Raw genomic sequence first — 24,265 nt, forward strand, 5'->3', positions numbered from 1 at the left:
CTGCTGGATCTTGGGCTTCTGGGGCCTTCAGTAATTCCAGCAGTGCATGTCTTCAGTATGTGCATTTATCCTTTTACTTGTGGCACAGTAACATAGCACCACAGTATAACACCCAGAGTCACAGCATGCAAGTATATCAAATCAGTATATTGTGAGCAAGAGTAGAATAGGAGCAACAAAGCAAGAATGGCCTCACAAATTATTCACCCTGTTCAAAAGTGGCAAAACCAAATGCAATGTTAAAGGTGTGAACAACGAGCGGGTCTGTGCTTTCAGTAGGCAGACTGTAAAACATAATCCATTGACTGGAGTTCTCAACTGATACCCACCGTTCCTGCCTGATGATCCAGTGCATGAGTACTCCGAAATAAGCCACTCTATTTTCTACCAGACTTACCCAAAAGTAAGAGAAATGTCATGCTTAATGTAGCACATCAGATCAATTCTCTTTCACTCTTAACTCCACACAGCTTTAAGGTGAGGCAATTGTCCTGAAATATTACCACAACCGTTCTGCAGTGCATGGCTTGGTCCAGCTGTTGCACATTAGGAAAGTCCTTGGGGTCATCTGCTCCTAAAAGGGCAGCTACCACCTACGTTTAATCCTGGAACAATGACCACCACTTCAGTGTCTCTTCACAGTGCCATAACTCCAAATGTGGATGTCTAAACCAAGTGTCTTGGGGGGAAAATCCCTCTGTACCCAGCCTCTTCCTTCTGTATCAAAGCTTTGCCATTAGGAATGTGTGTCACTTTTGTACAGATGCTTATGCAACATTGCTCATAAATCAAGGGCCTATGCATTTCAGGGATCCTTCTCAAGATAAAACACTAATATATGGTCATTGTATTTTGTATTGTATTTGTATTGTAATTAAGTGTAGTGAAGCTAAAGGCATGAAGACAAAATAAAATGACTATAAAGGAAAGCCTGCATTTGGATATGTATTATCTCTGTATTGACTCAACAAACCAACTGGTCAACAAACTCTTTGGTTCGTTGGAAGATGAACCAATACGCTTGGCCTCTAGGAAGACTGCAAGCCATAAGTAAAGTGGCTAAGCTACATTATGTACTAGTAAAGAAAAATAAACCAAACCCATTTTGATTATGAAGACAAGTGAAAGGGATCAACTACAACTTACAATAAACCAAGCTACCTGGTAAAGACTCACACTTTCCGCATTGGTTACAGAAAAACCATTAACTTATCTGGGTAACATGCAGCTGGGCTAAATACATCACTAATGCTCTTTTAGGGATTAGATTTGCAGCATTTGCATCACAGCAAATTGGTTTTACTCTCAAGTAATTGCTACACATTTGCACTGTGCAAAAAATAGGATACTCATTAGGTGACGTACAAAAAGAACAAAGGAGTCGTCTGATCTGCTCACATCTCAATCACTCTGCCTTGCAGCAAGGACAAGTAAACTACGAATGCTTAGTCATCCTGTGAGGTGAACCCAGCCAACACTATTCCCGCCCAAACATGCCAGACAAAGAAACTATAAAGCAACTCACACACTGACACTTTGGACAACATGATGAACAAGCCACTCTTTTTGATTTCCCCAACTGGCTTAGCCAAACCTACTCAAAATGGCAGCAATTAGGCAACCGGTATCAAGGTGTATTCAATAAACAAGGTTGCCAGTTTCCTAATTGTTACCTCCAATGTAGCCACTGTGTAACAACAGTATCTGAATGTATCAAAAATTTCCACCTGCTTTTGTTGCAAGCTTTATTCTGGAAGCCTCCTTACTCAAAGAGGTGGAGGCAGCCTAAAGGAAGATATAAACTGACAAATACACATGAAGTGCATAAACTTTTTTATGCTCAAGACTGGCACATCTATAGAGTACATCAACATTGTACAGCCTTAAAAAGGTATTTAAAACATCTACTTTATCATATTTTACAGCTGCTGTTCTGTGCCCTAAATATCTAATCAAACTGGCATGAAAAGTGATTTTTTAAAAAAAGGATACTCTGTAATAGCTCAATTTTCTTAAAAGCAATGAGTATCATTAAAGTCAGACAACTATCAACAGCAGTTTTACATCAAAATTTAAACATGAAAGAGGCTGATGTTGGACATCACAAGGTTCAGTGCATCAAGGTATATTTGCAGCCTTAAATAGACACCACTAATTTTCGGATGGCTTATAATTAAAAGGAAGCTTAGGGCCACAATTTACAACTGCTACCTATAGTTACAAATGATCATTAACTACAGGACTGCAGCTTTTTCATATTTAATGCAGATCAGGAAAAACTGTTCCATCCATGTTGGAAATATAATTAACTCTTCTGTAACTAGCTAAAAGTTAATCTAACATTGAGACCAATGTAACTTCAAATTGCTGTACATTTAAATGCAGTTTGACAAGACATCTCATTTTCAGAGATGAAGCCGTTTTGTTGTTTCTGTGGCTTTCATTTTAACATCAAACCTTTAAAATGTATTATGTCTTTCATAGCAATAGCACTATAAATTCATAATCATGCATTTCTCCAAAGCGGCATTTCTCAACCAGTGGTGCATACACTATCGATGGGAAACAGAGCAGTGTCCAGCAGGGACTCAAGGTTTTCATAGCAATTACTAAAAATTCATTCTGTCCATCCCTATCTCCTTCTGCAAGTAGGATGTGCATCTCATACCAGCCATGAATTATTCATTTGTGACCTTTCTGCATGATAGTAGTAACTTGAACACTCAGCTTTTTCTGATTGCAGGAGAAAGCCTGAAAAAAACACCACCAGTCTCCTTCTCAGGAAAAAGTGAGAGGGAGTTTATTCTGTCATGAAAAGTTTCAAGTTTTTTGACATGAGGAAATAATATGAAAATTGAGAACCACTGATTAAAAGAAGCATGTTACAGTAACACATAATTAAATCTGCTACTGGCAACGTTACAGCAATTATATAAAAGCAACAAGAATTTCACCATGCAGCCCTTTAAATGACTTTTCCAAAATATGTGCCTACAGTGAGAGAATTCTTACTGTATACTGTACAGAATGACAAATACCAAACTGTATTTGGGACTCAAGCATCAAAATATAGATCTACCTTAATTTAAGTTGGCAAACAGAAAATTGTCCAATGGCTTCATTCACATCTTAGGCTGTAGCTGCTCTGCTGGCTGAATAGTTGAGTGAGTTAGGTAGGTATCTGGCTGTGAAGACAGAGGTTCAGAGTTTGATTCCCACTGTGAGTCCCAGGAGAAGAACCAGGCTGTGTAGCCTTGAGGAACGTGCATAGTCCCCCATGGCCCCAGAGAAGGGAACAGGAAACCACTTCTGAGTACTCAACTCCTAGGAAAACCTGACACTTTGCCATATGTCAGAACTGATTTGACACCATGTAAGAACTACTACTACTAACTACTACTACTACTACTACTACTATGTTTATTATGTCTGTAGCTGGCTTGAAACAAGCTAAAGGTTACAGTTAGCTTGATGTGTGTCCCAGAAGAAGGGAAAACGTGCAGGTGCAGCAAAAACAGATTCATCTGTAAGTTTTCACCGATATATCCTTCCAAAAGACAGCCAAACATGACAGTCTGACCCAAGGCAAAAAGCTGGCAATGGCTGTTACAAACCCAAAGGGAAACACATTTCCTTAGCATATTTCCATGGCAGAAAAATGCGTATTTCCTCCAAAAGGTAGATAAAAGGGCACCTATCCATGCACAAGTGATGTCACCCTGTAACCTCTCCCTGACCTAAAAAAAAAAAAAAAAACTCAGGAGCCAATCAGGCTGCTGGCTGGACACTGCCGGCATGTGTAAGATATTCATGGCTGCCAGCTATAGCCTCAGTAACAAAACCATTTCTCCAAAATATCAAGGAAGAGGAAAAGTCAAAGTGCATAGTCTTTGTTCCAAGAATATTTTGCTGAAGGTGCTTCTGACATGCTACTGGTTTTGTGCTTTTTTAAAAGGGCACACACAGACATAGATGCACATATATATACATATACTGTTTTTAAAGTGCTTTTACTATAAACCTGAAAACATTTGTGCTCTTTTAGATTCCCTCGCCCACCCACACCATTTCTTTATTTACACTGCTCACTGAAGGGACACATTCTTCAGACAAGTTTCAGCTGCTTACTTTTTGCTTTGGTGGATCTGCCTGAATAATGAGCTATAAGTTTCACGTCTCTGCCCCCTTCTTTCCATAAATACTGTCAGCTGTCTCCCTTTTTATTGCTATTTCTTTTCTTCCCCTCACTGAAGACAGTTTAGCAAGGTGACAAATCTTAGTGCTTTGTTTAACAAGCTCTGCAATCTCACGTGGCATTATAGCTTCATTAGAACTTGGGATGTAAAGCATATTTGTGAAGTGGCAGAGCATATCAAAACAGCGCTAGATAGAAAAATTGTCTAGGATTCAAATAATATGGCAGCTCACATATTTTACACAAGAAATGATCAGGGAAAGTTGCTGAAACTAATATTATTCCATTCCTCAGAGTCATAATGCCCTTCCATAGTCTGGTTAGAGCTGTGTACATGTTAAAGAAGTGTAGCTACAGGACTTTAGATAAGACAGGATGCCATGCAGGTGGATGGCTGGATTCCCATATGTGCTTTATTGCTGATACCCTCAGCTCAGGACTAGAGTGCTTTTCTTCAACAGATGTCATCCACCAGCTTTATCCCATTAATCCCACGGTAAGTCACTCTGTTTGGCCTCACAAGGACTCCGTAGTTTGGCTTGCAAGTGAAGTAGCGCTTGTCACCCACAGAGCCATCATTCTTGCCCTTCGCACTCCGTAGTTCCAGGCCAAGCCAGATCCCAGGAGCAAAGTCTGTGGGCCCAATGTAGCGAATGGTACCCATCTCACTGGAACTGGTCAAGAGGACCTGGGACCCTTCGTGAAGCTTCACTGGGCCTTCAGTGCTTGCTGTCGTACTGTTACTCCAACTGCGCCACAGTGAAGAATTTTTGGATCTGGACAAGGAGAAAGAGAGAAGACTACATTTTGAAAACCAAGGCAAAACAAAAGCTGACAGCATACACGTACACAGGGAACACAGGGAACAATACGGTGATCTCTTAAAGGCAATAGCCCTCCAAGGTCTCATGCCTAGCTGTACTTGAGATACCTGGTGGTCTTCCATTCAAGTCCTGAGAAAGACAGATCCCGCTTAGCTTCTGACATTAGACAAGATCAGATGTGTTCAGGGCAGTATGGTAGTTTTTTTACTGATCTCAGTAGCAAAACATGCACTCAATGGCCCAAATGACTATTGCAAAATACCATACACATAATGGCAATTGTGCAGTCTTCAGGCATTCCTGTCCATATGCAACCTATTGCATCGTCAAGCATGTGATGGACAACCAGCAAAACCTTGAACATGCTACTTGAAGGACCTTTGGATTACCCTTCATGATTTCAATAGGATTCTGGCCACTTACTCTGAAGACTAGAAGGTGTACTCGTGAATCCAAGAGAAAAGCCAGTTTATCCCTCTTTTTTATGTTTTTATTTAGTTATTTAAAGTATTTTTAACCCACCTTTCTCCTTAAAAAGGGTCCAAGGTGGCTTACAACTTAAAAACAGTATTTAAGTCAGTAATAACAAGTATAATCAAGTCCAGGATGTTTAGAGAAAGATGAAAATGATGACACTTTCCTTCCAATGGAAACAGAACCTATGAAAGAGCTGTACAGTATATGTTGGGATGCAACAAAGAAGCTGCCTTATACTGAGGCAGACCATTGGGCCATTTAGCTCAGCACTGTAAACTCTGACTGGCAGCACCTCTCCAGGGTTTCAGTCAGGATTCCTTTCTAGCCCTATGTGAAGACACTGGGGGCTAGGGACCATCTGCAACACACGAAAGAGGGTTAAATCTCTCTTCCTCCCTTGCTGCGACCCAACAGTTATCAGCCCCACTTCCTCCAGTGGCTCCTCTGTGGAATTTTTTAAAATGCATAGTATGCCAAGATCTATTTGACAGTTCTGATTTTAGCTATTATCTCTAAATGCACGATCCATTTTTCTCCCCAAGCACACCCAACACAGTGAAAAGGCAAGCAGAAAATACTGTATGCTTGGTTTCTTCCTATAATCATTGAAGTGAGGGTGAGAATTAGGAACTACATCTCTGTATCAAAGTGACTCCTTAATTACCAAGATGTATGGCTCGAGAGAGAAAAGAGAGGTTTACTTCATCTAATTAAAGGAGATGACAACACATTCTGCTTAGAAAGAAAGAAACAGTCACCCACTTGATAACAGCATTTTTCCTGTTTATTTCCTTTTGGGATGGTGCAGAGGTGGTACTAAAGCTCCGTCGGAAACCTGAACATAGAAAGATATTTTTTTACACCAATCTAATAGGCAATAAACCTATGTTCATTTTTCTCTCTTATGAAAAGAAAGGCTGTTATGTAGACTTTTTCTCAAAGCACAGCACAGGAAAAGGGATCACTCTTCCTGCTTTATTAAGACCCTTACTGTCTTCTGAACCAGGACTGCACTCCATCTTTAACCCTGGGCTGTGAAATGTCCAGCTGCAAGTAACAAACACTGCACAACAGTTGGCCCACTGCACTGTGTCATGAATGAATTGTCAAAACCCCAAAGCCCTCATCAAGGTCATTGTCAAATCTATCCCACTGCTTGGAACTTAAGATGCCCCTCCATGGAAGCAAGGATAGTCTGAGGCAGCAGAAGCCTTGTCCAACCAGATAGCCAACATGATGGCAGAATTTAACAGAGAAACCTAAGCTATATGATTCTGCAAACTAAGCAGTAAAATAGCCACTCTTCTTATCAATGCATCCTGCCAAGAAGGGAGATTACTTTAAAGAGAGAGAGAACCAATGTTTTCTTTTCCAAAGAGGAAAAGAACATTTCCAACATTTTTCTGCATTTCAGGAAAAATGCAGGTGGGTGGGAATGGGAAAAGCTGCTGCTTTCAGGTCCTCCCACTACATTCTTAGTCCCCACCATTACAAACAAATATCACCAAGAAGGTACAGCAGCTTCAATTTGGGTAGCTAATGGAAAACAATGAAATTAGATGCATATCCAAAACTTACCAGGTAAAGAATGATTCATTTTACTCGATGAAACATCTGGGAGAGAGTCAGATGATCCTGTTAGCCTGCAAATAAAATCATGTGTTTAGTGGTAGTTCTCTTCCCCCCCCCCCCAAAAAAAAACCCCAGAAAAGCTGGATTCTTCTGAGAAAGCTGGCAGAGACCCATTGTGGCGCATACCAAGAGTCCACTTGGAATTAAGAGAAAGACAAGATCCCACCATGGCCTATAAGTTTCATACAGATCCAAAATAATCAAGATTAAATGTGGGAAGAGTTAAACAAAGAGCTCTGGCATCTCAGCAAAGAAAGCAATTCAGTGAAAACAAAGCAGAAATACTTTATTTGTACCATTAAAAAAGATACATCCTATTTTCACGTCTATATCAACAGTGAAAAGTTGTTGTGCAGAAACCTTTTCAGTTACACCTTTTCCTTTAGGGCTATAAGAAACTGCCATTTAACCCAAGTTGTTGTTCTTAAGTGCCATCAAGCCGCCCACTAACTTATAGTGACCCTATGGATAAGCAATCTCGAAAATGTCCTCAATATCCCTGCTCAGCTCTTGCAAACTCAAAGCTGTGGCTTCCTTTAGGGAGTCAATCTATCTTGTATTGGTCTTCCTCTTTTCCTGGTGCCCTCAACGTTTGCCAGCATTGTTGTCTTTTCCAGAAAATCCTGTCTCCTCATGATGTGCCTCAAGTAGGACAGCCTCAGTTTCAACATTCTTACCTCCAGACATAGTTTAAGTTTGATTTGATCTAGTACCCCTTGTTCATCTTTCTGGCAATATAGGGTATCCACAAAACTTTCTTCCAGCACTACATTTCAAATGAATCAAGTTTTTTGCCCGCAAGCTTTATTTTACTGCCCAGTTTTCACATCTATAATAAGTGATCAGAAATACAAGAGAGTGGATGGTCTTGGTCTCCAGTGACACATTCTCACACTTGACCATCTTTTCTAATTCCTTCATTCCTGCCCTTCCTAGTCTCAGTCTTGTTCCGATTTATTGGCATTTAGACTGAGGCTTGAACCAAAGTATATAAAATATCTATTTCAATCTCCTCATTGTCAGCACTAAAGTTTTGTAGCTCTTCAGTAGTCATAATTTTTGTAATCTTAACATTCAACTGCAGTCCAGCTTTGGTACTTTCTTCTTTGACTTTCCATAAGAGTCATTTCAAGTTGTTGCTGCTTTCTGCTACTAAGATGGTGTCATCTGCATATCTTTAAACACTAGTGTTTCTTCCACCAATTTTCACTCTTCCTTCATCTTAATCTAGTCTGGCTTTGTGTATTATACATTCTGTATATATATCAGCTAAGGGGATAAAATGGACCCTTGTCTGACACTTTTGCCTTCCTTTCTCTCTCTCTCTCTTTCTGGCACAGACCAATCAGAAAGGAAACCATTTTGTTTCTCTGTATTCAGTCTTAATTGTAACTTCTTGTCCACAATACGGGTTATGCATCAGGACAAGTACAAAGGCACACCCATTTCTTTCAGATCAACCCATAGTTTCTCATGATCTACACAGTCAAAGGCTTTGCTGTCTACAAAGCATAGAATGATCTTCTTATGAAATTCTTTGGTGTGCTCCAGTAGCCAGCAGATATCTGCAATATGATCTCGAGTGCTTCTTGCTTTTCAGAATCCAGTTTGACATCAGGCATTTCTCATTCCTCAGAAGGTAAAAGCCTTTGTTACAACACCTTAAGCATCGCTTTATTTGCTTGGGAAATTAAAGCATTGGTTTTATAGTTACTCTTTGGTATCTCCTTTCTTGGGGATTGGTATATACAGTATATTGAACATTATCAGTGTGTCATTGTTTAGTTTCCCTTATTTGCTGGCATATTCTTGTTAGGATTTTGACAGTGTTTGTGGCTAACAAAGTAAATAATGGGTAAATCTAACTCAGTATTGAATTGGATTGAATTATTACATTTGGTTTATTGATTAAACTAATTGACTGTCATTCTCTACAGTTTTCGATGGAGGCCTTTCCCAACCCTAATTGGAGATGGTGGGGACTGAAATTCAGACCTTTTCCAATCACCATGTTGGCCTGTCCCTGAACTACAGATCTTCAGTTGTACTGGATATTAGGTGAAGGTTTTAAACAGCCATATTTGTAATAAGTAGATTTCTTTCAGTGAGAAGAAACTTTAAATTCTAACAACTAAGGAAACAGTTTTAGAAGTCAGGAGTAATCTAACACACAACCGCTTTTTCTTTACAGCAATTCAGCCAAAAGCACATGTCAAGTTTATTGATTGCTATCATATTAGCTCCAAAGATTGATGGCTTCCTTTTGCCATCCTCAGAACAAGAATGATCTCAACTTTGGCAGAACAGCGGTGTGGTGCTCCTTTTGGCTCCCATCCATTCTAAACCAGATTCCAAACAAAAATATTTATTATTTTTTCATATTTGTATGTATTTCAACACCAACGACGATGGCATGGCTTATAAGATAAAAACAGAAAAAACAAATACAAAGCCTCCAATAAACTTAAGAAAAATGATTCTGGTAATTGAATCTGCAGTTAATACCGCAAATAAGGAAGAGGAATGAATGCATCCAGAGGAAGAAAAATGCCTCTCAAATAAATCAGCTTGAATAAACTATCAAGATGAGTAAGCATTCTTTTGAATTTATTTTCAAAGTAGCCTGGGAACAAGCACCTCAGTGTAAACAAACTGTGGTCCAAGGAAGTAGGGGTAGGAGGCATCTCTTTAACATTCCAGGAGGAAGCATCTCCTTCCTGAACTCTGTCAACAGGGCAGTACCAACAATCATAGAATTCCACTCTTACCTCTGCACTCTGGATGGTGGCGCAAAGACACCATATCTTGGAGAGCAGCTGAAGTACTGCACACCTGCAACTGAGCCATCGTTCTTGCCATGAGGTTTGTCCAGCTCTATTCCACACCAAAATCCTGCAACAGTCCAAGTCAGATATTTGAAGAGTGACAAATAGGCAAAAACAAAACCTTTCAAATTAAGTGTTATAGGCTACAATCAAAGTAAATATTTATACCCACATAGGAGCACTGGCTTAACCCAGAGCAGCAAACTGCTGCTAATTAAAATGATCTGAACAAATTCCTAGTCACGTGTTGAGTCATACAACTGGCACACTACTAGGAATTCATCTTGTAACACACTAACTGGCAGCTATTTGCTGCTCTGAGTTATGTCAATGTATTTAACCATGTGTAAATATTTATTCAAAACTCTGGCCACTGTATGCTATAAGAAAAGTTTAATTTGTTGCACAGAAATAATTCCTGACAATTTGACTAAAATCCTCAAATAAAGGAGGGGAAAGTCTTTTTAAAATATATCAGCTTGGATTAGCTACTAAGATGAATGTGTGTTCCCCCAGGTTTCATTTCAATTTCTAAAGTACCACTGAAAACCATTTCTATGAATAAAATTGGTGATTTTAGTCAGGCAGGAAAGGTGGTGGTGGTGGCGATGAAGCAGGAAGTGGCTTCTGAAATGCTACATTCCAAGAAGAATAATCCATAGAATAAGATCATCTTCAGTTTATAAGAACACCAAGGCTATCTTCCTTGGTCCTGTTCCAAATGTATATATTTGACTGCCTGACATTGAATGCATAGTTACTTTCATTCACTTGCCCCGAACTCAATAAAAAAGAAAGAACAGAATAATTACACTGGATTGGATCAGAGACTGATCTAGACTAGCTTTCTGCTCAGATAGTGGGCAGCCAGTCACTTTTGAGAAGACCACTAGTCATACAGCATCCTTCCAAACAAATTTCTTAGCAACTGATACACACTACCTCCAGCACTGGAAAAATATACATCCTTCCAAATTAATACTCGCTGATAGCCTCATCGTCCATGAATTTGTTCAGTCTCCTTTTAAAGTTATCCATGTTGGACACCATCACTACCTTTTGTAATAGTGGATGCTACAGAGTTCATTATGCATTGAGTGAAGAATGACCTCCTTTTCTCTAACCCTTTAGCTTCAATGGATGACAACAGGTTCCAGTATTATAAAAAAGAAAATCTACTTTCTCCACAGTATCGATACTTTTACACATCTTACTCACTGAGCAGCCTGAATGTTGGAAGCTTTCCTCCAGCACCTTGATGGTTTGGGTTGCATTTTTCTACTTGTATAGTAACTTTTTTAGATGCAGTGGTCAGAACTGTACACAATAACACATGTGCTGCCCCTATGGAGTGTATAATGGCAGTTGTACCTTCAGTTCCTTTATTAATTATGGAATTTGCCCTTTTTTTAACAGCAGTTTTACTTTTGGTTCCTTTATTAACTACAAAATGCTTGACAACTACTTCTTACATGATTTAATTCCCTTAGACTGAAAATTAAAATTGAAGTTACTGAAGTTCCAGGTGCAGTTTTAAGGGCAATACTAATTACAAGCTGAAGCAGCCAAAATTCACTATTGGTTTAAAAGGATTGGCTGGAGAAGAGTAATTTTCCTCCTGCCTTTAAGATCAAGAGCAACATATTTCAGACCTCATGTCAATAACAATGCTTATACAATACCTGAACCTTTACTGGCTTGAACTCATGTGAGACGCTGCAGTGGAAGCATTTCCCACAACAGAGCAACTCTTCTTTCAGGTCCAAATACACATTAGCAGTGTGCATGAGTGCACATGTGAATGTTTCAAGATACATTTTTTTCTCTCCACACTGTTAGTTCTACAGCAAAATTACCAAGCTTTAGAAGTTCCACCATCTCAAACACCAAAAGAAAGCCCAAACAGGCTATTCTGTAAGAGCTCAAAGCTGGTGAGAAGGACAAAAGTGCCACAGGCTGACGAAAACCAGAGACCACCAATAGCAAACTACTGTCTGTTCAGTCTAAGCTCCCAAGCCATTCTCCTGGGCTTATCGACAGGCTATGTGGAAAAAACACATTATGTGCCACATAGCCTGTCTGGAACTCATCATCTGAGCTTACTGACATCAAGTGTGATGTCCCCAAGATGGGGAGGGGAAGGTCTTCTACTTTGCCTCAAGCAGCCAAATATTGTAGGGCAGTCTGCGATAGCCACACCAAAAACTCCAGGTTTCAGACAGTCATCTTAATATCATTTCCACTGCATTTTAGTTCTGAATTAGCTAAAAGCCCAGTTCCTGATCAGAAGCAAATTCAGATTAATCATTATAGAGGAAAGACATGAAAAGAAGTGGCCAAGCAGAAGCTACCTTTGATGCAGACCGCTTACCTGGTGCAAACTTGGTTGTCCCATAGAATCTAACTGTTCCGGTTCTCTGTCCTACCACCAGCACTCTATCTCCAATTTGAATTTCTCCTTCATCAAAAAGATTCCTCCTTGCAGATGGAAAAGTGTTATTTCCTCCTGTTCCATTGGGTTTACAAAAATCAAGAGGTGATATATGAATCACATACAAGGAGAAAAGGGCAATTACTAAATGTTCAAGTAAAGAGTCAACACAGCAGCTTTTGTGGAACTAAACAGAATCTGAACTCCAAACCTGAACAGCATTAACTGCAAATCTGAACAGCATGTAGGGTGAACACAATCCACTCACCCTTAACTTACACCTCTCTCCAGCCTGAGGAAGAATGTGTGGCCCGTTATGCTTTTTTGCCTGTGTGTCTGATATACCATGACTAACTCAGGCCTATAACACCCTACAACCCTACCCACATTTACAACAACAAGTAATTTATGGAAAAATCTGTAGGTCTCTTGTTTTAGATTTCAGCAATTGCATTAGGAGAAGCTTAGATTTGCCCTGAACACAACGAGGCCTATTTGCTTATCACCATTCAGGGAGTAGTATTTTAAAGAGAACAATGAAAATGAAATTGTACCAGTGAGAGGTTTGGATGCAACAGAAGGGGGTCTTGAGCCCTCCTTCTTATTACTGCCTGTTGAGGTCCTCTTCTTGGGACCATTCCGCTTGCTGTCTAATGAAGTAGTGGAAGATGAGTTGCTGCTGGAGCCAAGGGACGTTGCTAAAATTAACAAACCACAGCGTTACCCAGATATGAGAAAATGGCAGACAAGATGTATACAAGGCAAGAATTCATCCAGATTTTTATTCATCACCCTAAGGAAATAAGAGAAAGTATGTGCCAAAGCTAACTGCTCATGATGGATGTCACTTAATCTTTCAAGCTGATTTTAATACTATGTAGCACTTGTAAGCATGGAGTGTAATTGTAAAAATAATGCAGCCTCGAGTAATAAACGACATCATCCCTTTGCTTTTGATAGCCAGTATATTAAATTTTTGATGAGAAAGAGGGAGAGTGACATTTTGTGGGTGAATTATGAAGTGTGAGGATTAGTGCCTATTGCATGCTATTACGCACCATATTAATATTAAAATCTAGTCTATAAAATAAGATTGCAAGGTAAATCACTTTCATTTCAATTTGTGAAATCTTGATGCCCATGTTGCCTACAAAGATTTATCTCCAGCTTCTCCTTCTCTTACAGCTTCCTCTTTTGGCCCACATGAACCAACATTGATGATATAGTGCATGCATCTTGGCTTATTTGTCTGCAATGCCAGAGATACTACTAATTTATCTTTCTGTTAGAAACAGTTTTTCAGGGAAGCTTTGTGCCTCGATTCAGCTGTATTGAAACACTTGAAAACAATAATAAAAAGGGACCAAATACCTGCTTTGTGTTATACAGTACACTATACTCATCTCAGGCAGTCCACAGGCAACATCAGAAGACCAAATAGCATGTTACAGATAATGAGGACAATATCCTGTTAAATTTCCACTGACCAGAAAGTCCCACCACTTCTGGCAAACGCAAGGCAGGCTTTCTTCATGGAGATCCCCACTGTCATAATTGTACAAATTATACAACCCCACCTTACTATTCTAGTGGGATTGCCACTCAGCACAAGCTCAACAGGAAACTTCCCTGTGGCATTAAAAGATAAAATAATGTCAGTGTTCCAAGGCATGATTTGGGAGAACATTTGCACTTGAAAACTCTGATTTGCAGACAAAAGACTGTGTTTACAATTACAACAGCCCAAAGACCAGTTACAAAATAAAGCAAAGTTTCCATAGTCTGGAAACTATGGAGGTCTGTAAAACTCCTTCTGCAACAACAAAATGTTTTTAACATTTGAAGAAAACTCCCAGGAAGCATCACAAAGCTGATGACTGTGAAAAAGAGCACAAAACCTTTGGCCACTCTGTAACATAATCTCAGTGTCAACATGACACCCTGTGGCATCTACCGAGGTCATGAATATTCATATGCTACCTGCATAGACCAATGGGAGTGCTGGAGGGGCGGAGTCACGAAATATAAGAGACTCACCAGGAGGAGGAGGAGTAGTTAGTCAGATAGTGAGCTAGGGAGTTGAAGAGACTGAGATAGAGTTTTGGAGTTTGAGCGGGAGAGTGGCAGTTGAGAGTGGATGAAGGAGGATGTTTGTTAAGAGTTAAAAACATTGCTTGAAGTATCTTTATCTGTAACAATAACCAGTTTCTATTTGGTTCTATTAGAATGACATATGGTCTGGACATCTATCATTAATGATAATGTTGATGTAATGAGCTGGTGGCAGCTGAAAGACACATAGCGTGAACTCTTAGTTTGGTGAAACAAGCAGGGGCCATGTGGGGATGGTGACACACCCCAAATGGCCTCCAATGTTCTTCCTTTCTCTTTTTTACCAAAGCTGATTTATTCACATCCTTCTCACACCAACTGACAGAAAACCTTCAACTGAAATGATCAGCAAAACGCTAGTTATTCTGGAAGTTCCCATGCTCTCACCAACAGCCAAAAACATCTTAAGAACAAGTTACCTTCTTTAACTGGTGGAGTTTTCGTTCCTCCTTCACTGCCCAAAAATGCAGAATCAGAAGTACCCTCTTTTCTCAGTGAAGATAAGCCTGTGGCCCAAATCGATAAAGCCATCAGAGTTCAGCAATAGCCCTCACCCCAGCTTCAAGAACAAACATCAGGCATAAGGAGCATGTCACTAAACCTAAGTTCCATTGTACAATTTCTGAATCATCTGCAATAGAAAGCCCCTCATTCTTTTACAGATAAAAGAGACACTTAAACCCTTTGCAGCAGCTCAGTAACCAAACCAGGATTCTGTATGCATGAAATGACAGGTTTGTGGATTCAGGGTTTTGATACAATTGGTTAGACGCAGGTGGTGAACAGCAAAGAGGTTGGGCTCTTCTGGGTAATTTGAAGTAGATCAGCAAGGATTTCTGATTCCCAGTTGTTTAACAATATTAATGACAAAATGCCTTCCACATATACTCAGTTCAACTCTGATATTTAGAGCAATGTCCTGAGTTCAGAATTTATCAATTCTAAGCATTTCCTATTTATATTATGTTCAGTTGACAGAGCAGGGCAGGAAGAATTCCTGCAAGTCACAAGTCTATACTCCCTTGGTTGATTTTATCAACTGCATTAATGAGATGTACAAGTTTTCATATAATCAGGTGCCCTTTAAATGAGGTAAAGTGTTTTAAGCATATATTGTCTCAACAGAGAAACAAAATCTACCAAGACTTGAAAATATCCCCCAAATTCACTATTAATTAAATCCTAAGTGTGAAGTGTGAGGATTAGTTCCTAAGAAATTCTAATCACAGCTCCACAGACAATGTCAGCTTTTGCCCTACAGTGCCTGCATTAGTACCAACAGTTTCAAAATACTTAGGATAGTTATTAGAAAAATTGTATTTGCACATAGAAATATTTTGAAAACAGAACCAATGGTTAGCCTAAGTGAACAGCCATGCAACCCTAAATAAAATATGTATGGAAAATAATAGTAACACTTAATAATGACCCACAGACCCTTGATTACATAGTAATAATAGACAATATGCTACAGTTAGCAAGGAACACAAGTCTGTTGTTGATTTTGCTAGCAATAGTCATAAAGGTCAGAACCAAATTTCTCCTCAGTTATGTCATACCTATATCCAGCTGCTGGGGTCTTTTTTCATACAATTTAATGACTATTATCTATTATTAGGGTTTTTTGAAACCAGGCTCAAAGACTAAATGGAATAAATATGTTTATAGATGGGCTTCTCCACACTTTATTCTATGGGCAAAAAACAGCTGTTGGTAAAGAATCTGATTAAAAAACCAAACACCAACCAACAACTCCTTTAAATCATGTATGGGCAAAGGAGGCATTTTGCTGGACAGCAACTCCCAACGTTGCTCACCATCAGCTGTGCTGTGATGGGACTAATGGGAGCTGAAATCCAGCCACATCAGCAGAGATGAACTTTGGCTTTAAATGACATGAATATTACCAAAAAAGGTAGTAGGTAATTCAAATACATCATTTCTTGGTGCTTAGATCTATGAATTTAAAGAATCCATATTGCAAAGTCAAAGGGGGAATTGCGATTCTCCATTAAGCACAAAAATCAAGGACTTATTCACATGTATAAGGGCACAGAGCAATAACGTCTAACTGATCCATCACATTGGGAGGGGGTTCTCTGCTGAAGAAACCATCCTTTCTAAGTCCAGAAGGGCACCTGCTATGTGGAAGGGAGGAGGGCATCCTTTATCATGATTTTCCCATTGATTATTTCTTTTCAAAATTTCCCCTTCCAGTATTTAATGGGAGTGAGAACAAGACTGCCGGTACCTGGAGGGGATTTTTATTTATTTATTTATTTTTGGTCCTATCTCAATTCATGTTGGGGAAACAAGATGGTTCTGAATTTCTCAGAGGACATGGGCCCCTGCCCTCTACCCAACATCTCTACTTCCAGTTCTACCACTCCTGGACCAGTCATAGTGGTGGTGTTTTCACATCACATTGGTTTTCATTATTTAGTTTGTGAAGCAGACGCAGCAAACTATGGACTGTGTTTCAATTTTGGATAGAAAATAGTTCATCTCATAATACATCCTCTACCTTCAAAATCAAAACACAAGATTATAATGATTACCAGAGTTCACTTTGGAAGTCACACGTGTTACATCGATTTTCTTGGATTTACGTGCAGGCAGAGGCCGTGAAGAAGAAATTCTTACATTCTTTTTCTGCCCTGAAGCTTTACTTATTTTAGAAAGAGGTGCAAATATGCCTATAAGAAAAGATATACAAGAAAGATCAAGGATATTAATTGCAGAGCTCAGCTATTACTTGATAACCTATTCAAATATTTATGGCTGCTCAACTATTTAGAGGACTGCTGGGTATCTGAGAGTCATGTGCAATTATGTCAGTACAATTATGCCGTGACAGTTAGTACTAGAAAGTTGCTTCAAGCGATACTGTTCTCTTTTATGGACAGGAGATGAAGCACACTGTAAATCTGGAACACTTAAGCTTTCACATACAAAAGACTTTGACTGAAATGGGAACTAGTTTCATTACTCCTACATGCGTTCTATTTTTCCACCATTTGCACATATTTTTTTAAATAAAGCCATTAACAATCATTCTTAGCTATAATAAACATAGGAAACTTCAGGAATATCAAAGGTAATGGAGGCACATAGCATATTGGGAAGTGTCAATCTAAATTATAATGCAATCTAGTTGGCACACAAGGAGGCAGACACTACTGGTAATTATTAAAAGATTCAGGTGAACTACTTATGAGCACTTTTTATAGGGGCCATGAATGAGATTTCATGACAGAAAGTCTAATTTTAAATCAGTTGACACAGAGCGGGAGAAAAAGAGCTTAACTTGACAGATATGTGAGCAAGTCAAAATACATTATAAGAGCATGCAGGACATACTAAAATAAAATACTATACCATGTTTGGGTGCACACTTGAAATACTGCACTTTCCCAACACTTCCATTGTTTTTTCCTTCAGGTTCATCCAATTCTACACCAGCCCACTGTCCACTAGCAAATTCTGTTGTGCCACAAAATCGTAATGTCCCGACCTAACAAAAGGAGAGAGAACACCCTGCATGTTTTCACTCACTGATACAATAGCAACTCTGAGCTCTTACCGTGCTATAGAATCATGACTAAAATGTGTAGAACTGAGCCCTAACATTATACACGCAAATTTCACCAGCCTGCTTAGGAGGATGTCATCCAGCATGGCAAAGAATTTTGCGGAATATCAGATAACATATTGTACATAATACACACTGCTAGGGTAGGACTGGCTTTAATTGGCATGTTTTAGGCTAGTATAAGAAAGTTTGTTTTATTGGGAACAGTTTGATTAATGGCCACTGTTAATAATATAAAAGACACAGCCAATGGTTTCTGCACTTGTATTCTTCAAAGCTTTCACGGCCGGGATCCGATGGTTGCTGTAGGTTTTTCGGGCTGTTTGGCAGTGTTCTGAATGTTTTTCTTCCTAACTTTTCGCCAGTCTCTGTGGCTGGTGTCTTCAGAGGACAGGAGTTAGAACTCACCAGAACACAAACAGACCATCATTTCTACATTTTTCTTCCAACTTCACTTCACTATTTGTAGCTACACCTCAACCATGTGTACTGTTACATATATCTGAGCTTGCAGGTTAACTCTCTGTATATCTGATGAAGTAGGCTACTGTTTACAGAAGAAACACACACTTTTACAGCATCAAGCCATATAAATAAAACAAAATTAAATGCAGAGCTTCAAGTACTGACATATATTACAAAAAGCCAAGTCAAATAAGCAAAAGACACTAAAACTACAAATATGACAATGTAAGACCAATGTCTAAGTTTGGCTATCTATTCTGCCTACTATGGCATGCCGCCCAAAATTTTGCTACCAGTTCTGTAGTAATCCGATTTTGATCAATTAACAATTGGTTACAGTAGTCCGAGTCTGACTGGCTTGTCATGTCTTTTAAGAGGGGTGTATACAGAAGAAATGCTATAATACATTTGTTCATCTTTAAAGCATCACAAGTCTCTTGTGTGTCTTGTTCAACAGACAAAAAATGCTATCCATGAGGGTAAGAAGGGTAATGACTTATCTGTTTCTCCAGACATCAAAGGCTGAAGTAGATCTAGTGGGCTTAGGTTATAGGAGGAGACCGCTTTGTTAACAAATTTGTTAGGAGAAATTTGTTATCTAATGATGAAACTGATTAAGTGAGTTCTCCTTAGCTAGAGGTCTCCACACAGGCACATGAAATATGCTTACTCAATTTTCCACATCAAGCAGTGGTTTGAACCAGACAGATCATAAAGCTGCCTCCAATTCTGTGAGGTTTTTTTTACTCTATATAAATTCATACAAAAATTCACAAATAGAAATTGTAGTATGTGCCAAATCCCAGATCTCAAAATATGGTGCTTAATGTAATAAATATTTCTGCAAAATTAAGCATCTGTGTGGATATTTTAACATAGTTTATGTGTTATTTTACACATAAACTGGCAATCTACAATACTTATTTAGCCCGTACACCAAAATAGCATAGACCAAATTACCAAAGAATAAACCTACACATGATTAAATGAAAATAAAATGTTCACACAAAAAGCTGAAGCTTTAATTCTCTTTAGATAATTTCAATTCCTCTTGAAAATAAATTGTACTTCTCAAATCATATGCTCTGCAAATCCACAGAATTCAGGCAATAGCACAGGTGTCTGCTGCACACTCATCCGTTATACACAGTGTATCTGAGTAAAATAGGAGAGCCCACTTCCTTTCTGAATGGTGTTAGCCAATCACTATGGTAAATTTCAATCTTCCAATATCAGCTTTTAAATTGTGAATTTCAATTATGGTACTGTGTGGTAATAAGGAAAAACTCAAGAATTCCTAGTTTCCAAAACATATTTTGACATATAGTATTATATGAGTAAGAGGGCAGGAAGCCAATTTTTATTCAGTAGGCTAATTTGATTGCTAACATCATATTTTGTTGGTCAGAGTCAGGACAGAGAATAGCTGCAAAATCCTTCTATGGGAATGGCTGCTTACAGTGTTATATGGGGGTGTGACCCACAGACCCAGCCAAGGGACATAGAGTTACAGATACCACTTAAAACTAATCTCCACTGGCTCATTACAGCAAATGGCTGAGGAACAGTTGCAGAATCAAATGCAAACTTTATGGGCCACTGCTGGCTCCACAATGACTACCACCTCCAGTTGCAATGATATATGTGAAGAGGATTCACAGTGAAAATATACAGCTTTGCATAAAGATTTTATTTGATATGTGCTTGGATAACTGTGGAAATGGCTTTATACTTGATTTCATTTCAGAGCAGAAGCAGGTTACATTATCACCTAAAAATCCCATTCGCACATAATTACTGTGAATCTTGATTCCATCAGAGACAATAACAGTCAAAAACATGACAACCAGCCGTGAAGAGCAATAACTGTTGGCCAAGATATGATCAAGATGTGCCTACAAGCTGAATAAGCTCCATAAGTTAAAACATCCAAGTACTGAGAGTACTTGAAGCACCCTTAGCATCTCCAAGGACTAAACTTTAGCTAGCTTCTTTTTATACATAAATGATACTGATACAGCTAACTGTGCTCTTTCTCCTAATTCCAAGAGAAAGATATTTTTATGTATGTATGTATGTATGTATGTATGTATGTATGTATGTATGTATGTATGTATGTATGTATGTATGTATGTATGTATGTATGTATGCATGCATGCATGCATGCATGCATGCATCTATCTATCTAATCTATCTATCTATCTATCTATCTATCTATCTATCTATCTATCTATCTATCTATCTATCTATCTATCTATCTATCTATCTATCTATCTATCTATCTATCTATCTATCTATCTTATATGCCGCACACACTACCCAAAGGTCTCTGGTTGGCTTACATCAATTAATTGCACAGCAAGACTTAAGATTTGCATTAGCAGCTCAAACCAGACTTCAGGACTGAGCAGTCAGGCACATTTCAGGCTTGTGGACCGACTAAGTTTTTTCCTAGAACATCAGGACCTACCAAATAGCTTGGCAAAGACAGATATCGTGAATTAATGAAACCCGAACCCACAAACTTTGCTTGAATTTCAAAACTGAACGGGCCTCATATTTTTCCACACAGAAATGTTGCAGCTATTGCTGAAGAATGAGAAATAAGGAACCCTCAGTAACCTAGTATGAATGACCCAAAGGTCTCTCAGTAGATTAAAATCTACCATTTGCGAAAAGCAAGGCAAAGCAAATTGTGCTGCTTCTATACTGTCCCATAATGCTTAAAGCACTCTCTGGGTGGTTTACAATTTAATTATGTAGGCCATACATTTCTCTCCCCCACCCAGCAGGCTGGGTACTCAATTTACTGACCTTGGAAGGAGGGAAGGCTGAGTGAACCTCGAACCACCTACCTGAGATTGAAGGCAGGTTGTGAGCAGAGTTTTGGCTACAGTACTGCAGTTTAACCATTGCATCACAAGGATTCTTGTTAACCCTTGGTCTAATGAGGCAAACCATCACACAAAGAGCAAGGGAGCCCATCTCAGCACAACTCTACACATCAATCATGACTGCCCCCATCTAGTCCATATCCATTACGAACAGTATGTTTATTCCAAATACCTTCTGTCCTGCAATAACAACTCGATCTCCCAGCTTTAGACCAAGGGATTCCAGAATGTCTATCCCAGTGATATTATCATAATTTGGAAGCATGGCCTTGGAAATGTCACAGGATAGAGGCACTGCATCTAAAAGCATCTGCTTGATCTCTTTAGCACTTGCTGCAGCATCTGCCATCTCCAAAGGCATGTCTACTGGGTCAGGAACCACATCTGCTGGTGTCTGCCCTTTGTCATTCTAAAAAACAACATAAACATCAGCCAAATCAGAAAAAGCATAAATTCATATGCTGTATTAATGCAGTTCAAGATGTAACTATAGCTCATTTTATTAAGTAACTAATAGTTATGATTACTGTAAATAGTTTTCTACCTCAATGGCTAAAACACAGATAACAAAAAATATACATCCTGGAGGTAACTGGTGATGTGGGTCCTGAAAAATCAGTGGTAATTAAATGTGCGCTGTGTTTCAGTTGTGCCTAAAGGCCAGTAACATACACACACATATGCATGCACACACACACACTTCTAACATACATGTATAAATATGTACATTAGGTGCGTGCACATATACATATATACACGTACATGTGCCAGCTGGATAAGCTCAGTGAGTTGAACTCCTAACTTCTGCAGAGCCAGAGGGAGTTCAATTCCCCCTCGAGCTTCCTGGGAGAATAGCCAGCCTGTGTGGCCTTGGGCAAGCTGTACAATCAGTCCCAAGTGACCCTAGAAGAAGGGAAATGGCAAACTGCTTTTGAGAACTCTATCTAAAACACCCTTGAAAGGGCAGCCATGAGTCAGAATTGACTTGATGGCACAGCATTATTACTGTATATGTACATGTACACATATGTATATATATACATAGAGACATGTACAAAGAAACGTTTCCTAAAGCATGTCAGCCATCATTTGTCTAAACTGCAATGTTTTGGAACACTTTTTGATAAACACTCTAAGAAAGATGTCAAATGTAGCTAGAAAAACTGAAAAAAGCCACATCAAAATCTCACCCGAAAGGCAGGATTGGCTCCGTGTTCCAATAAACGCTTCACAGTTCCTGTGCATAAATTGAAGGCAGCAATGTGCAAAGCTGTTCCAAAATCAAAATCACTGCAAGTGGCATCCACATCTACAATGAAGCATCAGGCATAAGTGAGACTGGATGACCAAGCACCAAGCACCAGTTGTGAAACATGCTAGATTGGTACCGTATGTTGTTCTTATCCTTAAGCCAAATACGAATGGCAAACATAAACGCGAGACTTAGCACAATGGGCCAAAGATATTCCCATCATTAGTAGTAATAAATTTATATCCTGCCTTTCTTACGTTTCGGAAATCTTTTATTATTTTTTAAATTAATTAAGGAAAAACAATAATGACAATACTTACATAAAAAGTGTGTACATATCTACTGTACAACAATTTTATCCCTGTGCCACCATCATCCTTGGGACCAGATAACCAAATATATTCTTAATCTCTTTTCACCACATTCTGCTCCAAAAATACATTGATTGTTCTGCTGCCTTTCCCTTTTACAAAAACATAATTCAAATATAGATTCCATATCTCTTTAAAATCATCGTATTTTGTCACTCCCCTTCTTACTTTTATTTCACATGTTAGCTTATCATTTATCGCTAAGCTCCACATTTCTTTATACCAATCTTCAAGATTAATTTGTCATTTTTCCAGGTTGTTGTAAATATTAGCCTTTCTGCTGTGGCCATTATAACTATTAATTCTTTCTGTTCTTTTTTAAGATGGTCATCCTTGATTATATTTAAAAGGGCAATAGTTGGTGATATTTGAATATTATATCCAATAATTTCTCTGATTTCTTTGAAAACCAATGCCCATTCTTTCTTTCTCATTTCACAACTCCACTACATATGTAAATAACTTCCTTTTTCCTTTTTACATCTCCAGCACTGAGATAGTACATTTTTACTTATAATATTCAATCTTACTGGGGCAAGGTACCATCTTAATGTGACCTTATAACAATTTTCTTTTACCCTTATAGACATATTCTTCATTATTCTTTGTGACCATATTTTGTTCCAATCCTCACTTTTAACCTCTTCCTCCAAATCCTCTTGCAATTGGTTTTTCATCATAGCTTTTTTTGCAGCCAACATTTATTAGAATCTTATAAATCACACTTACTGTGCCCTTTCTTTTATTTCTTTCCTCTTGAACTTGTCTTTGCTCTATATGGTCTCCTCAAATTTAGTAAATTTTCTAATTCTCCTGCTTTACTGGTCCACTCCCTTGTCCAACTTTCCATTTGGAGTAGACTTAACCAAGATATCCCCTCTTCCTCTCCCAAGATTTCCTTTATAGTATTTTTATCTTTCATCTTTTTCATCCAAGCTCTTAATGTATTTAACCCTTTCTCTACTAATATTTCTTTAATTTTAGTTTTAAGGATTTGGGGCCTCTGAGCCTCCACTGCTTCTTGTAGTGGTGAGATACGTGGACTCAATATATATCTGAATTTTTTCCAACATTCTAAAAGCAACACCTTAAAAATTCAGGGCATCTGAACATCCATGAAGTTCATGAAGCTTTGTCAGGCATGATGGTTCACTGTCTCTGACATTTATACCCCAATTTGCAAGGACCCTAACTT

General features: G+C 38.7%; 1 protein-coding gene across 4 annotated transcripts in view; it reads right to left on the reverse strand.

Annotated features, from left to right (window-relative positions):
• Nucleotides 1-1,821: 1,821 nt before the first annotated feature.
• CLIP4 (CAP-Gly domain containing linker protein family member 4) overlaps nucleotides 1,822-24,265 on the reverse strand; it is a 66,006-nt gene continuing 43,562 nt past the window's right edge. For 3 of the 4 annotated variants that reach the window (XM_020793125.3, XM_078383017.1, XM_072991210.2), the window contains exons 6-16: nucleotides 22,638-22,756; nucleotides 21,620-21,856; nucleotides 17,875-18,010; nucleotides 17,055-17,192; nucleotides 14,916-15,002; nucleotides 12,939-13,082; nucleotides 12,325-12,459; nucleotides 9,897-10,020; nucleotides 7,075-7,139; nucleotides 6,259-6,331; nucleotides 2,776-4,971 (exon numbers count right to left, since the gene is read on the reverse strand). In XM_020793125.3, the coding sequence (XP_020648784.3) occupies nucleotides 4,650-4,971; nucleotides 6,259-6,331; nucleotides 7,075-7,139; nucleotides 9,897-10,020; nucleotides 12,325-12,459; nucleotides 12,939-13,082; nucleotides 14,916-15,002; nucleotides 17,055-17,192; nucleotides 17,875-18,010; nucleotides 21,620-21,856; nucleotides 22,638-22,756 (1,580 nt within the window). In that variant the 3' untranslated portion in view covers nucleotides 2,776-4,649. Of the gene's footprint in view, nucleotides 4,972-6,258; nucleotides 6,332-7,074; nucleotides 7,140-9,896; nucleotides 10,021-12,324; nucleotides 12,460-12,938; nucleotides 13,083-14,915; nucleotides 15,003-17,054; nucleotides 17,193-17,874; nucleotides 18,011-21,619; nucleotides 21,857-22,637; nucleotides 22,757-24,265 lie in introns of all 4 variants that reach the window. The other variant, XM_020793123.3, reaches the window with a different exon arrangement.

Source organism: Pogona vitticeps, chromosome 1 (genome assembly GCF_051106095.1).
Source record: "Pogona vitticeps strain Pit_001003342236 chromosome 1, PviZW2.1, whole genome shotgun sequence".
In the NCBI taxonomy this organism is placed as follows: Eukaryota; Metazoa; Chordata; class Lepidosauria; order Squamata; family Agamidae; genus Pogona; species Pogona vitticeps.